Source organism: Solanum dulcamara, chromosome 8 (assembly GCF_947179165.1).
Source record: "Solanum dulcamara chromosome 8, daSolDulc1.2, whole genome shotgun sequence".
NCBI lineage: Eukaryota > Viridiplantae > Streptophyta > Magnoliopsida > Solanales > Solanaceae > Solanum > Solanum dulcamara.
In genome coordinates, this window is record NC_077244.1 from 57,501,920 (window position 1) to 57,518,078 (window position 16,159).

The 16,159-nt window shown below is 35.6% G+C and overlaps 1 protein-coding gene across 2 annotated transcripts; it reads right to left on the bottom strand.

The window, feature by feature from the left end:
• Nucleotides 1-1,116: 1,116 nt before the first annotated feature.
• LOC129900327 (protein DEFECTIVE IN MERISTEM SILENCING 3-like) lies at nucleotides 1,117-14,455 on the bottom strand. Of its 2 annotated transcripts, none has more exons than XM_055975279.1 (8): nucleotides 14,319-14,455; nucleotides 12,560-12,694; nucleotides 12,261-12,375; nucleotides 11,818-12,055; nucleotides 4,611-4,802; nucleotides 4,203-4,523; nucleotides 3,158-3,380; nucleotides 1,117-1,468 (listed from the first exon to the last, which is right to left on the bottom strand). In XM_055975279.1, the coding sequence occupies exons 1-8, from the start codon at nucleotides 14,343-14,345 to the stop codon at nucleotides 1,439-1,441; spliced, it is 1,281 nt and encodes a 426-aa protein (XP_055831254.1). In that variant the 5' UTR covers nucleotides 14,346-14,455; the 3' UTR covers nucleotides 1,117-1,438. The 2 variants fall into 2 exon arrangements, with proteins under 2 accessions (XP_055831254.1, XP_055831255.1); XM_055975280.1 differs by having other exon boundaries at nucleotides 1,117-1,465; nucleotides 14,319-14,449.
• Between the last annotated feature and the right edge of the window lie 1,704 nt (nucleotides 14,456-16,159).

Sequence of the window (16,159 nt, forward strand, 5' to 3'; positions counted from 1 at the left end):
GTACATGTCAACAATGAGTAAAATGGTTGATAGTCCATTGTTTAAAATGGTAAAAAAAAAATCTTATTGTTTGCTATATCTAGCTTTTTTTTCCCAGTGTACTACTTCCGCTTAGATATTCCTCTTCACGAAAAACTTCTCATCTTTAATCACATGAGGACATATGTTAGTAACAAAAGTGATGATATATATATATATATATGCTGAATTTTATTGACTTTTTTTGTATATTTACCTTTTCATAAATCTTGATTCCATCACAGTAGTCAGACATTCTAGTATTATAGTAAACATTGATCTTGTACTTAGAATTGGACGTCAATGAAAATTCACACATTTTCATGTTTCTCTACTTCTCTAGGAAACTTTTTGTAATTAGTTTATTAGATGTAGTTGAAGTTAATTGGTTCCATGGTCTCTCTGAATCCAGTAACCCGAGTTCAAATCTCGGTGGAACCTTCAATTTATGTTTTACAACAACTTCAATTTTGTTATTGAATTACTTAAAGAAAATCTAAAGATACCAACCTTTTTCCTTCTGTCATAAGTTATTTGTCACTTTAATTTGGCGTTAACTCTTTATTCTATTCTTTTTACTGTACTTTTCAAGAGATATTTTGAAGAATCTTCACAAAATATTGGATATATATAGGATTCTGTATCCTCAAATTTGTGTGCGCGCTACTTTTTTCAAATTTTACTATGGAACATGGTCAAATGCCCATGTAAAAATGATTTCTCATATAAAAACTAACAAAAACCAAGTTATATTATTTCTCTTGTTGTACTTTTGAAAGGGAACATCTTGAAAAATCTTCAAATGTATCAAGTTACATTTATGGCTCTAAAAAGAAAAGAGTAATACAAGGCTCCACAATCCCAATTTAACTCTTCAAGCCCTTTCTCGTTCTCCTTTACCTCACCACCTATGTCAATTCCACATTGTTTCATGCTTGTATCCAAAATAAGACTTCATCAAACACACTTTGAAAGATTCTAATCCATAATTGCTACACTTTATGCAATCAACGCATGCAACTCTCAGATTGCCAGGTTGGCCTTTACACGAACACAAACAGATGAATCTGATTTAAGGATACCAGCATTCACGCCCACTATTTCCAACATGCCCAAGGCACATTTTAGTTGAAAATTTTCTTTGTTGGATCACAAACCATCTCCAGCTTTAGTAACTGGAATTTGCAATACTACCACAAGATGATGTACAGTTAACTACACATTCTACAATCTTGGGACAGGTTGTCACCACGTATATAAGTTTGTTACAAATTAAGCTAGACGAGAATCAGGAATTCATAAGACTATACGATTAATCCTGAAAGACAATGTCTCAGACTGGGTTGGTGCAGGATTGATGACTGGTAGAGCTTCTTGTTGTCCAAAACCCAAAATGCTCTCAGATTTTCCGTCAATCATGCTATGTGCTCCCCTCTGACCTGAAGTTCTGCTGCATACATGGAAACAATATCTCATACACACATAGGAATATTTATAGAAAGCTTGACAACAGGAGTACTCCTGTGACAATGTCAGATAAATGCCTTCATAATTTAACATCTTTAAACTTATGTACTATTTCGCCGTTAACAATATCAGCAAGCCTCTTAACACTCTATCATGTATTAACAATTAATCTCTTTGTTTTTCCCAATTCCTATCCAGGAAAAGGGAAGGTGACATTGCACGATGATAAAACCAATATGGGATAATCAACGTCTGTAATGGCCAGATTTACAATGACATAGGAGTACAAGAGTACTTTCTTCCACAACCATATTCTTTTTTCTTATAGGTACGGACCGCCTGCTGCTTCATCTGAGAAACTTTTAACCTTTGTTCCTGTAATATCCTGATTACTCTTTTACAGAACAGAACTTCAGAATACTTGTAGAGCTCCAAGCCAAGAAGTACTCTTTCACCTTACAGACACCTATCCTATGTCACTCCGTTCTCCTTCAAGGCATGATAAACGTGCTTTCAGACTGTCGCTTGAGAAAAGCACTTTGTGCATCCAGATTTCCATTTTGTACTTTCCAAGGGAACCATTCTTGCTCTATTTGCAGGATTGCACCATTGGATAGGTTAAATATTTGGTTGGACACAACATGAAACTTCAGGTCAAATTTATTTTTGATTATCCATTTAATCTCTTCTTTTCTTTCAGATGTTATGATAGATCATAACTTTTATTTCTAATACTTGCAAAAGATTCTCCCCAAGCTGCACAGAATTCTTGCCTATAATAGTCATCCTCTCAAATATTGCTACTTGAGAACTCTAAATATGAAAAATAACTATATTCCAATGCTTAATAGATATTAGAAGCCTCTTTTATTTGTTTTCGGAAACAGCCGCTCTACCTTTTAAGGTGGGGGTTAGGTCTGCGTACACTCTACCCTCCCCAGACCCTACATGGTGGGATTACACTGGGTTTGTTGTTGTTGTTGTTGTTGTAATATTCCCTACAAATTTGGAACAGAGCCTACAGCCTTTTCTTGAATGCTTCAATATAAACATGTCTTTGAAAGTGCTACAGAACTCTACAAACACTTCAGCAGCTGAGGCTTTAGATGATATATAGACAAGATTAAGTCATAAATATTGCGTGCTCAATATAAAACAGAATAAAAAAATTTAAAAATTAAAAGCGAACAGCAGAAACTGATATCAGCAAAGACTACTTCAAAAACATCTTTACTTCATCCTACCAAAAACCATTTCTGCACATTTCCCATGAAACCATTAACCATCCAAGTCAAACCACCAGGATTTTAGCATTCCAATTTCTAGCTCTTTAGGTTGCTTAACAAAAGAATCATAACTGACATAACATAGAAGGTACACGCTAAGTAGTTTCCAGGAAAACAAGAAACAACTCTCATGTTGTCTCCATGCGGAATCCTCAGCTAAGCATAATAGTAGTAAATGTTTGCATTTATCAAAAGTTACTTCCAATCAAATAAAGCTGAATCTTTCATGGACAATATTAATGATGATCGAGTTAAAAATGTCCAAGCTTTAAGTAGAACCAACTCAAGGATAACTGAATTAATTGTCTACTCACCAGCAACACAAACTGTTCAGAATTAACCAATGACTAGCATATTGCAAGCCGAGAAAACGACGGTGTCATTACCTGCGTTGCGTAGGTTGAGCTTTGTGCAAGAAACTTCAAATACTCTTGCTTCTTTATATCAAAATTGGACCTTGCACGCTCTAGCAAAGCCTGTTCCCTCTGCATATCTTCTACAGCTCTTTCTTTTTTCCACTTCATCTCCTTAATCTGTCTTTTAATTTCGAAGTAGTTTTGCGGCATATTTGACCTTCCAGAGCTCTTTGGGAATTTCACATCTATTTCCCTTTACCCAAGAATACAAAGGAAAAAAAAAAGAAGACAAAACACCAACTTAAATTCAGAATATATAATTTCACGACAACTTAGTTATGCTATATCTGGTATATAAACCTACAAGAAGAAACATTCTGCCTAAGAGAGCGCAAGAGAAGATAATTGGCAGAAAAGTATGTAAATTTAACCTTGGGTCCAATCCCTGAAAATCGCATGAACTACTCTCTCTTCACAGAAAGGAAGATTCTAGAGTTGTAATGGAATTGAATTACTCAAATTCAGATATTTTATGATATGGTCATGTTTCTTGATTATATTATATGATTTAGTGTGTTCTCTTGTTGAATATGGATGAAGAAATTCACCGATGAATAGTGTGTCAATCATTATTGAAATAAAGTACAACAAACACATTGATAAAGATGGTTTGTAGCATCCTTCCTGTGTATGCATAAATGACAGAAGGCTGAAGGCTGTACATTAAGTACAAAAAACACATGGTTGGAGACCATTGGAGGCAGATTTTAGCAAGTTCATGAAGGCTGTACTACTGAACTCGCAAAGTTAAAGTTCCATCACACAAGTATAAACAACAAACATATCCGCTTCAGAACTAATGCACAAATTTAGACAAGGTATATAATGGTATATCCTCACAAAGAATCAAGTTATTTGGAGATGAATAATTTAGGGTATCACCACTCATATGACCTGAAAGAATACCGCACCGCCATGTCATCCATGATTGAGTTCTAAACAGATGCAAATAGAAAAGAATTGTTTCTGTAGTTTCCAAAATACAGAAATAACTTTTTAAGACAAGCTTCTTTACCTCTTGCCCAGGGAAAACAGACCATCATGCTTTATCATCCCACCATCCAGGGATATGGCTCCATGTCTAATACAAGGGAGAGCCTGTAGCATATCTTCTCTTGTTTTGTATACGTGCAAGCGGGAAAACAGGTTATAGAAGAGAGTCTCTCTTAGACCATAACCAGTGCTTGTAGCACAATATAAGTTCACACTGTCTATGTTGACCATATTCACAGCAAAACCGAGAAAACCAGGTGGAGATTCCCCATTGGGTAATCTTGGCTTCAAAATATAAAGTCTCCTTTGAGGGTCATCAGCTATGAAATCATCAGGATATGGTCTAAAATGAACCGAAAGAAGGAAAGGGATCATATGTATGAAAAATAGATGCATCAGTTTTGCAAGAAACATAATTTTGACCTCAAACCTTAATTTTTCAAGACAGATAACAAGAAAGCGGTCATCCAAAGGCCTTCCAATAGAAGCTCCAAGTCCATGAAGACCCAAAGTTTTGTTTATGTGACCTTCCTTGTCGTATGTCTCCAGTGCTTTGATACCATCACACGTCTTGCAAACAATTGCTAGCATAGTCTCAAGTCCCAAATAATCTGACAGGAGCCTGGATTTAAGAGATCAAAATACATGTCAACCATCATACAGATGAAACTTTCATTATTTCCCCTACTTGAAATAGCATGCTTCCCAAGTTCCCATATCATCATAACTAATTAATACAGAAAGAGATTCATGTTTTTCTGTATGTTCTTTGAGACTACAGAGATATGAAACAAAAACATGGTGGCAGGTAAGAGAAAATGTGAGGAACAAATGTTACTCAGCACTCAAATCCCATGAACACAGGCACCTGCAACTCAGTTTGCAGATTAAATCCAAAGAAAATGCACAAACCCATGAACAAATTGATTGACGGGGACAAGCAACAACAACATACCCAGTATAGTCCCACAAGTGGGGTATGGGGAGGGTAGATTGTACTCAGATCCTACGTCTACACTGACAGGTAGACGCTGTTTCAGGGACCCCCAGCTCAACGAAAGCAAAAACACAATATTTATGAAGATGTAAGCAGTACCAACAACATGATAGAAAACTATCGTAAGAACATAGAGGCATAGAAGACAAGTAGTAACAGAAAACTAAGAATGAGAAATACGAAAATAGTAAAATTACAAAAATACTGAAAATAATACTAATGTTACTAGCAGGAGAGACAAGACGCGAAACTATAAACTACTAGCCTTCTACCTAAATCCTCGACCTCCATAGCCTCCTAATGTCTTCACTAAGCTGAAAGGTTTTCATGTCCTGCCTGATCACCTCTCCTCAATACTTCTCAAATCTACCTCTACCTCTCCTGAGACCCTCCAGCGTAAACCACAATACTTCTTCGATCAACCTCTACCTCTCATCATGCTCCTGCGTCAACCACACACTCCTCCTCATTAGACGTCTATGCACCTCTCCTCAATACTTCTCCAATCTACCTCTACCTCTCCTCAGACCCTCCAGCGTCAACCACAATACTTCTCCGATCTACCTCTACCTCTCCTCATGCTCCCGCGTCAAACCACTCACTCCTCCTCACTAGGCGTCTATGCATCTCCTCTTGGCATGCCTGAACCATCTTAGCGTTGTCTCCCGCATCTTGTCCACATCAGAGGCCACTTCCACCTTGGCCCGGATATCTTCCACATGAGTGTTCTTGACTGGCCAACATTCCGCTTCATACAACAAAATCAGTCTAACAATTATTCAGTAGAAATTACCTTTAAGCCTTAGCGGGTCCTTATTATCACATAAGACACCGGATGCTAGCCACCACTTCAACCACAACACACCAATATACGATGTGTGACATCCTCGTTGATCTCCCCATTGCCTTGGATAATAGCCTTAGGTACTTGAAACTCCCTTTCTTAGAGTTGACTTGAGAATCAAACCTCACTTCCACATCAGCTACCGAGGCTCCTCACTGAACTTGCACTCCACATCCATTAAAAATTATAGGGGTTCGCTAGAAGTTGAGCGAATACCCCGTTTAGTACTATTTTTGGGGGGCAACCCATTTTAGTACGATGTATTTGAAAACGTTCCCTTAAGGTGTCTAACTCAATTTTCAATGATAAGGTGGAACGAAAGTAACATGAAAATATTAATTCATAATAAAGAGCTTCATCACGTTTAACATCTTCGACGCTCTCCCAGATTCAATGTTTTCTTTATTAATGTAATTCCTGCATCAAATGTTGTTTTGATCTGAACCCAACCCATTTTTTACTTGTATAAATACAAATAAATTAGATTATGACCCATTTGTTAGTCAACCCATTTTTCACTCACTCAAATTTTATCAAATTCATCCATTTGCCACCACTACTTGGGATACATAAATATTTGGTAAAATGGTGACCTTATGTGTCAACTTTATCTGAATTTTTACTTAAATTAATAGCTCTAATTTAGTCGTTAAAATTATTAAAAGAATCTAAATAAAATTGTTTCCCTTCAAGCATAAGTTGGTTGTCCTTATCTCTTGGTCACTTACAAAATGAACGGAAAAAATAACTTTTGAAATCTCTTATGTATAAAAATAAAGATCTCTTAAATGTAAAAATGAAAATCTCTTGTAGAAAAGTCATAAAACTTTTTCTAAAAAAATAAGTGGCCCCAAAAACCAATTATTATTCCTCTTTTTTTCTTTTTTAGATCCATAAATTATAAGTGTACTTTTGAAAGGGGAAATCTTGAAAAATCTTCAAATATATCAAGGTACATTTATGGATCTGAAAAAGAAAAGAAGAGTAATATGAGGCTTCACAATCCCAATTTAACTCCTCAAGCCCTTTCTCATTCCCCTTTACCTCATCACCTATGCCAATTCCACATTGTTTCATGCTTGTAGAATACCAAAATATGACTTCATCAAACAAACTTTGGAAAAATCTAATCTCTAATTGCTACACATACAATCAGTGCGTGCAACTCTGAGACTGCCACAAACAGATGAATTTGATTCAAGGATACCAGCATCCACGCCCACTATTTCCAACATGCCCAAGGCACATTTTAGTTGAAAATTTTCTTTGTTGGATCACAATCCACTTTCAGCTTTAGTAGTAACTGGAATTTGCAATACTACCACAAGATGACGTATAGTTAACTACACACTCTATAACCTTGGAACAGGTTGTCACCATGCATCTAAGTTTGTTACATGCATGAAATTGTGCTAGATGAGAATCAGGAATTCATAAGACTATTTATTCTCTTATTTTGGAAATTCTATTAATCTTGAAAGGCAACGTTTCAGACTAAGTTGGTCCAAGATTGATTACTGATAGAGCTTCTTCTTGTCCAATACCCAAAATGCTCTCCGATTTTCTATCAATCATGCTATGTGCTCCCCCCTCCTGCCTGAAACTCTGTTGCATACATGGAAACAACAACTACAATATCTCATACACAAACCTACAATATCTACAATACTTCTCTCTGATCTACCTCTACCTCTCCTCATACCCTCTAGCGTCAACCACTCGCACCTCCTCATTGGGCATCTATGTATCTCCTCTTGGCATGCCTAAATTATCTCAGTCTTGTCTCCTACATCTTATCCACCACAAAGGACATATTCAACACTCCGCTCCACGTAAGTGTCTTGTCTTGGCCCGGATATCTTCCACGTAAGTGTTCTTGACTGACCAACACTCCGCTCCATACAACAAAATCAATCTAACTACTCTGTAGAACTTACCTTTAAGTCTTAGCCGCACATTCTTATCACATAAGACATAAGATGCTAACCTCCACCTCGCACCAATACGATGCGTAACATCCTCATCAATCTCCCCATTGCCTGGGATGATTGCTCCAAGGTACTTGAAATTCCCTTTCTTGGAGATGACTTGAGAATCCAACCTCACATCCATATCAGATACCCGAGGCACCTCATTGAACTTTCACTCTACGTACTCTGTCTTGGTCCTTCTCGACCTAAAACCTTTAGACTCCAAGGTCTATCTCCACAACTCCAGCTTATTAACTCCACTATACGTCTCTTCAATCAAAACAATGTCATCAACAAATAACATGCACTAAAGCACAAGCAAAACCTTTTTTCCTAAAAGTCAGGTCAAATTTGGATCATAATAGATTTGGTTAATTGGGAACAGGAATGCCTTTTTCACCATTAGTAACTTAGGAGGAAGAAGAAGAATAGGAGGAAAATGAGCAAACAGCTACAAGAGAGAGGGGGGGAGGAGGACCATTATGGAAATATTTGTTAGCAGAAGAAACCTGACAACCACCGCTCCAAAAACAAGGCTTTCACCATCTCCTACGTCATCGCAAAACAAACTTGGAGCCCAATTTTTGTTTTTTGGCAGGATAAAAATGATTCTTGTTGTTGTTGTTGTATAGCCCATTATATTGGTTCCAAAATAATTCTATAAAACTAGAAAATGAAAAAAAAATCTAGACACAAAAAAAGTTTCATATTCCCAAAAAGTTTTGCAAACAAGAAACACTTATCTTTATTACATACTACCTAATTTTCTTAATTGTAATGACCTTCATGATTAATTTGTAATTTTCGTCTCTTTGACCCTCCCCCTAACTTTCCTCAACTGTTTATGACTTGCGGGATAGGAGATAGGATTCAAAAGGTGATCGAATGAGTTTCAGAGAAGGTTTTTAGCTTCGAAAGTTTGGTTAATGGAAAGATTGATCAAAGTCACATTTTGGTTTAACAAGGTCGGATTGGAGTTTTGGCAGTTCCATTAGTTTCAGGGGTTGATTTACGACATAGTAATATACTTTGCATGATGCGATTAGGAATTATTTGGACCTTTGGTTGAGTTTCTAGCTTTTTTGGAATTTTGGGTTGACCATTGTCAATATTGGTCAAGACGACCTTGGATTGGTGATTTGATGATTCTAACAAGTTTGGAACGTGTAAGGAGTGGTTTGCACTTTTGGTTGGTGTCGAAGGGGCTCCGATGATTGTTTACAAACTTGGACTGTTTTGGGCTTTACTGGTTTCAATTGTTTTGGTGCAATCTTTCTACTTCAGCATAGAAGCCTCCCTACTGCGAAGTTAGACCACCGGGTGAGTTCTTGCTTCTGTGAGCTCGCCCCTGCGAAAGATTTTAAATATTTTCCGCTTCGGTGAAGGGGTGCACTATGCACCGTATTTCACTCTTGTGAAGGAATTTTCGTATCGACAGTGTCGCCCCTGTGCCTTTCCTCTGCTTCTGCGGAACTTTTCTGCTTGTGCGAGCCCGTAGGTGCAACTAATTCCCACTTATGCAAGGAGATTTGGACGTGAAACTAATTCTATTCCATTGTTCTAAAATAGATTTTGGGAGACTAGGAGCTAGGTTTTGGGCGATTTCAGAGGGATTTTGCTCGATTTAATCTTGGGGATAAGAATCTAACCTTCTATTTACTATTTTCCTATTATTTAATCGTGAATTTCATGATTTAAATTTGTAGAATTGGTTAGAATTGGGGGGGGGGTATACCTATACTTGAAAATAGTAATTTCTTGATTTGAGGATCAAATTTCAATGAGTTTTGACCGCATAAGCTCCTTACTTTATATGTAATTTGATTTTGAGAGAAAATTAGTGTTTTGACCTCAGGGGCTCAGGGTTGACTTTTGGGGAGATTTTGGACTCGGAATAGAAATATAGCAATATGGATGTTTACAAACTCTTATGCTTATACTTGAAAATAGTAATTTCTTGATTTGAGGATCAAATTTCAATGAGTTTTGACCGCATAAGCTCCTTACTTTATATGTAATTTGATTTTGGGAGAAAATTAGTGTTTTGACCTCAGGGGCTCAGGGTTGACTTTTGGGGAGATTTTGGACTCGGAATAGAAATATAGCAATATGGATGTCTACAAACTCTTATACTTACGTATATTTTATATTTGACCAGATTGGGATCGTTCAGAGGCGTTGCATAATGGAAAATCCATAACTTAACATTTTGTGCTTGGGGATTGAGGCAAGTAGAGACTTTCTAAATTCTTTTGAAGTGTTTGTTTTGGTAAATGCGTATGTGATGGGGTTAGGGCGTTGGGAGTCCCGTATAGGTGAGATGAAGAGTACTTATACTTATACTGGTGCCATGATATGGGTAGAAGTTGAATATTAACTATCAGACTGTTTCATGGTATCAATATATGTTGGAACATGATATATGAGTTTTTTCGTTGTTCAATGACTACTCGATGGGCATGATATTCGTGATTCATGATTATCCATAAACTTAAGAGTGTTGATTTGATGAAAAGGCATTTATATCTGTTCATGACATATTTCTGGGGCATTTATTCATGCTTTCATATGAGTTCACATACATAGTACATTGATGAATCATATGGTTCTTTTCCAATAGCCTATGAGCAGGATCCAAAGGTATTGAGATACGATTTTCTTTCATTTGGTTTTTCTCCGATAGCCTACGGGCAAGATTTGAAGGCGGTACATGGACCTCGTGAGTCCCCAATGGATCACAACCAGCCTAAAGCAGGTGGCGTGTGTGTTGGTACATTGGCAAGCATATCATATGCATTACATAATATCAATTGGTATGCTTTATGTGACTTCTTACCTGTTGACCTGATCTTACTTGAGATAGTAGACTATTGGTAGACTCTGAGTTCAGCTGATTATTTCCTCTATCCTAATATTTTTTCGATTCTTGATTAATATATTGGACTTTGTTTTTCTGTTGAGTGAGCATGGAGGTTGGCATAGTAAGACCGACTCTAGTCATTGCTTTACATAGGGTCGATAATAAATGATAATAATTCTAAATGAGAAATTTGTCTATCAATTACAACTCTCACTCGAAAAGATATATGTATATTGTCTACATTATGTAACAACCTGCATGGTCATTTTGTGCCTTTGAACTCCTTTTCCCAATTTGGCCTTCCTTATAGCCTTGCTATGCTATTTATGACTTGCGGGAATGGATGGTGTGGTTTTTGAGGTGATCGGGTGCGTTTCAGAGATAAAATTAAAAGTTTTGCACTCATGTCACCAAATTGTTGGGGTTGTCGCTCGTATGTTTCACACTCTTTTATGCTATCGCTTTATTATTGCTATTTTCTATTTTTTGCTTTTACTTCCTCTTTTCAATTAATGAAATGGACTTGGAATGATGAAATGGTTCGCCTATGGGGTTCGGGTAGGTGCCATCATGGCTTAGGATTTTGGGTCATCACATTAATCCTTAACACTTCCCATGAGATGCAAACTTCGATATCCAAGAAAAGAAACAAACATTAACACCACAATATAGTTACTTATTGTTGAAGTGAAAACCTTTATACAAACCACCCCACTTTTGCACACAATTATTTTAAGCACATCTCTAATCAATTAAAATATCATTGCATAACTAAATCTTTATTTCTTAATCTTCAGCTGGCCACAGGTCATCATCTTGATTGAGACAGAAAAAATAGATTCTATAATTTTAAGGACATGGCTGAAGAAAACTGGGAAGAACTGTAATTTAGCTAAGCAAAAACTGTAATGTAGCTATATTATGGCTAAAAAGACGAGAAAATATAGAAATTGACATAAAATTAACCTGCTAAGATTATCGTCATCAACGTTCCCAAGCATAGAAACAATTCCCACGACATCCTTCATCAAAGGAAGATGAGAAGCTTGAGTTCCATGATGATGTTTTAGCTGGCACCAGATGCCAGCTGCAGATTTCTCATGTATTAAGATATGTTCAAGTGTCTCCTCCACATTCCGTACATGGGAAAGTTCCTCATTTTCAGAACCAGATTCGCTTGCTGTCTGATACTTGCCAAGAGTGACTACAGTACCCACAAACACGAAATGTGAAACAGAGATCTTGACATTGTAGTTCTCTCATGTTAATGCATAACTTCATAAAACAAAGAGTAAATTCATTGATTAAAGGAAACCCACTGATGCAACAAAAATAGCTAGAATAACCCTTTTAGATTTACACGTGCAACACTTCACACTACTCACTAAACTAAAGGAAACAGAAGGTACCTTGCATATCTAAGATTGAATTATCCAATCCGTTCTTCTGAGCTTTTAGGAAAATGATATTCTCTTCATGATGTTTAAGTTTCAGACCCATCTCATGCACAGCATCTTCAAGTTTCTGCAGTATACAGCTGGTACTTTTGACTGATCGATTTTGCGAAATATTAAAAATGTGGTAAATCTCAAGTAACAGCTGTGAATGGACATCCATTAATCACAAGAAAGCACTAATTTTACAGATTACATTTCCAGCAAGATGAATTGATACAACTGGTGCAAACTTCTTGCATAATGTTAACAACCTTGGAATTGTAGACAGCTGCCTCAGCAGTTCCATTTAGCATTGTATCCCTTGCAAAAGAATAGGAATCAGCCTGACCACCTTGATTGAACCTCGACGGCTCATGCACAACTACTGGATTAGCATTAATTGGCAACTGAAACAACATAAGAACAAAAAACTGCGATCAAATTTTCTTATCAAGGAAAATCTGCAAAAGACATCTAATCAGTAGCTTGCAGAGTTCCCTATCACACCAAGAGTTGAAGTAACTATAAAGTGTAAATCGTAGCAAACCTTCATCCTTATTTTATTCTTTGTTCAACTTGGAATTGAAGACCACTGGAGTTACCTTCTGGATAAAGGTCGATATGCAGATTAGCCTATATGCTATCGAAAAAGGAGAATCTAATCCGAAGCTGTAGATGTAAAAATTCCACATTTTTAGGAATTTCAGACCACTTGATTGGACATTAGGCAACTGAAAAGAAACTCATTTTAGTTTGCTGACTAGTTTATATATTTGATGTCAAGCATACATTAGTTCAAGTCTTGAAAGCTAAGCCCTGTTGTAGATATGAAATTTTAGCAGGGTAGGGGGTCTAAAAGACACTGTCACTTTTAGAAAATGGCTACTCATCATTGCGGTCTCAACTGTTTCAAACAGTACAGAGAAAATAAAAGAAAAAGAAAGTAGTGCCAGGACGCTGAGGTTTTACGGAATAATCTGCCAAGCGACTTTACAGTCAACTTCATACTGACAGACCAACATTCGACAAGCAAGTCCTGCCTTAAAACATCCACAGCAGCAACTCGACTAAAGACAACCCTGCCCCCCACCCCCAAAAAAAAATTGTCTAGACCAAGTCCAACCTGTATAATTGAAAAAATAAAAGAATAAGAAGGAAATAATCGAGGTAGGAATAAACAGTAATCTGAAAGATCCAATTAAAGAGCCCTCAAGTATAAATTGGCCATAACTTTTCGTGCAAAACCTTAGAATTCCAAGCCCATCTTATGCTGGCACTATCCAGAAAACGTAAACAGCTCAACAGGATATATACGACGACTTTATTTGAAGCCTTCACATCCTCAGATCCCATGACTAGAAGAATCAGGAAAGTACAAATGTTCTCCCGAATGCATTTAGTGTTATATCTGAGTCAGTTTTTCTTCTTTATCATATATATCTTGCCCTCTTCCTAGTGATTCATATAGATGATGCCACCTAGCTTGGAATGGAATGTAATTTGTTATTTTTTAACTATAAAAAAATAATGATTAACTGTATTTCACGCCTAGTTTCTAAATAATTAATTTTATTTCAATTTTCTTAAAAATTAAAATCTGAATTTACACATGAATTTAGATTTGTTGAGCAGCTTCCTCCACCATTCTTTTTTAGGAAGAAGGAGATAGCTTGCACCTTCATCAAAAATGTGTTGTGGAAACATCAAACTCAGAACTATGCGATTTGCCAAAATCAACAATTGCTAATAAAAATCTGGAAAAAAAACACTACTTGAACTTTAAATTTTCTTAATTAAATAACATTTGTGTAATGCCTTAAGAAAGCAACTAAAAAACATTCAAATTCAACGGAAAAATATCTCAGAATACATGCATGACATCATTTCCTGTGTTTATTAGTATAATTAAGTGTTTCTCAGAGTTTATAAGCTTGAGCGTGAGTTTCCATGACCGAATAGTAGTTAAAAAGACATTTCACTCGACGAGCAGGAAATGAACCGGAGCAACATGAAAAAGAGAAGGAATAGAACCTTCACTCTGTCGTCGTTGATCGACATTTGCCGTTGGTCGCTGTTGGTCGCCGGCGGTGGACAGGTGTCGATAAGACTCTAGGCAGAGGAAACAGGCAATCGCGCGTCTCCTGACAGCAAAATGAATTATAGGGCTTTGCAGAGTGAATGTGCTTTATATAGTTAGTTAGACAATAAATAAGATTAAAATATTTAATTAATTTATTATATTTTATAATTAAATCATAAAAGGTTTATCAAAAATACTTTGTACTAGTACATCCCGGACTCTGCGCATAGCGAGAGCTTTAGTGCACCGGACTGCCCTTTTTACTTTGTACTAGTACATATTATCAATTGTTTAGTGTAAACAACGATATTTCTATTTTAGCGCTTAAATCAAATAAGGTTCTTCGTTTAAATTTTGAACAATTTTTGAAAGGAATAATTTCAAAGATGTATAATTAATTAATTTATATTATAAAAATATATCCCAAAATATACAACATATCTTTAGGTCAACATATAATTCAGTATATAATACTATATATTTGGTATACAATAATATACAAAATTCTCATATTTAAAACTTGATATACAAAATTATAAGAGATATTTATACACATATACTGATAATACATAATATTATACAATATTATACCAAAAAAACTGAACTCGTCTTCTCCGCTAACTTCAAGCATCAGATTCATTCAAAAATACCTCAAAATTACATCAAATCACACAAAATTTCAAATTTAGATTCCTTAATATATAATCAATTTTTTATAACCATACCCATTCAAAATAAAGCTTATTTGAAAAAAAATTAATTTTTTAATTTTGAAGCTTCGAACTATAACACTGATCACCTATGAGTTATCATACAAATTGAGAATTTTCAGAAATCTTAAATTTTCTAAAGATTCAAAAATTGAACCAATATACAACAATGTAAAACTGTAAGGATAGTAATGCAAGCAAATGTATACTTATTGATTAGATGAATATGAATTAATGTATATCAATGAATACCAATCTTGATTTAAATAAATGTATGCAAACTTGTTAGTTGAATACTGATCAATGTATACCTATGTAGAATTGAAGAGATACTAATGCAAATAAATATATACCAATTTATTAATTAATACAAATCAAGGTATACAATACAATTGTATATCAATGTCCAATCTATTGGATGAATACGGATAAATGAATACCCATGCATATAAATGCATACAAATTTATTAAATGAATATTGATTGGACTTCTTACCATAACTTCTAGCAAATAATTGAAAAAACAGTAATTTGTAGAAAGTGAACTTGTAGAATACCCTTTGAAAGAATATAGTCTTAATCAAATATCTTTTGCTAATTTTAAGAAGATATAGTTATAAATAGGATTACACAAATCTCATAGTGTTAAGAGCTAATTACATCATATCACTACTCTTTTTTAAATTATAAAAATTCCTTAAATTTGGTGAAATTCGCATACATCCCAAAACGTCCTGATACATCACGTAAAGTGATGTATCCTACCGATACATCGTGTAAAGTGATATATCTGATGTCCTGATACATCACGTAAAGTGATGCATCCTACCGATACATCATGTAAGTGATGTATCTGATCGATACATCGCATAAAGTGATGTATCCGACGTCCCGATACATCACGTAAAGTGATGTATCTGATCGATACATCGCGTAAAGTGATGTATCCGAGAATAGGAGAGAGTAGGGATTTTTGTAATTTTTTCAAACGGTAATTTTTTTTAGAGAATATGGTAAAATAAATTGTGTATTTAGGTAAAAAAAATTGTTAGTTTTAAGGAGAAATTTTAGTTGAAAATTAGA

Bases quoted from the DNA above. Each gene is read 5' to 3' on its own strand.
- LOC129900327 (XM_055975279.1), bottom strand. From the start codon at position 14,345: ATGTCGATCAACGACGACAGAGTGAAG. The intron at 4,803-11,817 runs GTTAATTTTATG...TCTTAAATCCAG, and splicing joins GATGACGATAATCTTAGCAG to GCTCCTGTCAGATTATTTGG. The intron at 4,524-4,610 runs GTTTGAGGTCAA...GGTTCATTTTAG, and splicing joins ATCTGTCTTGAAAAATTAAG to ACCATATCCTGATGATTTCA.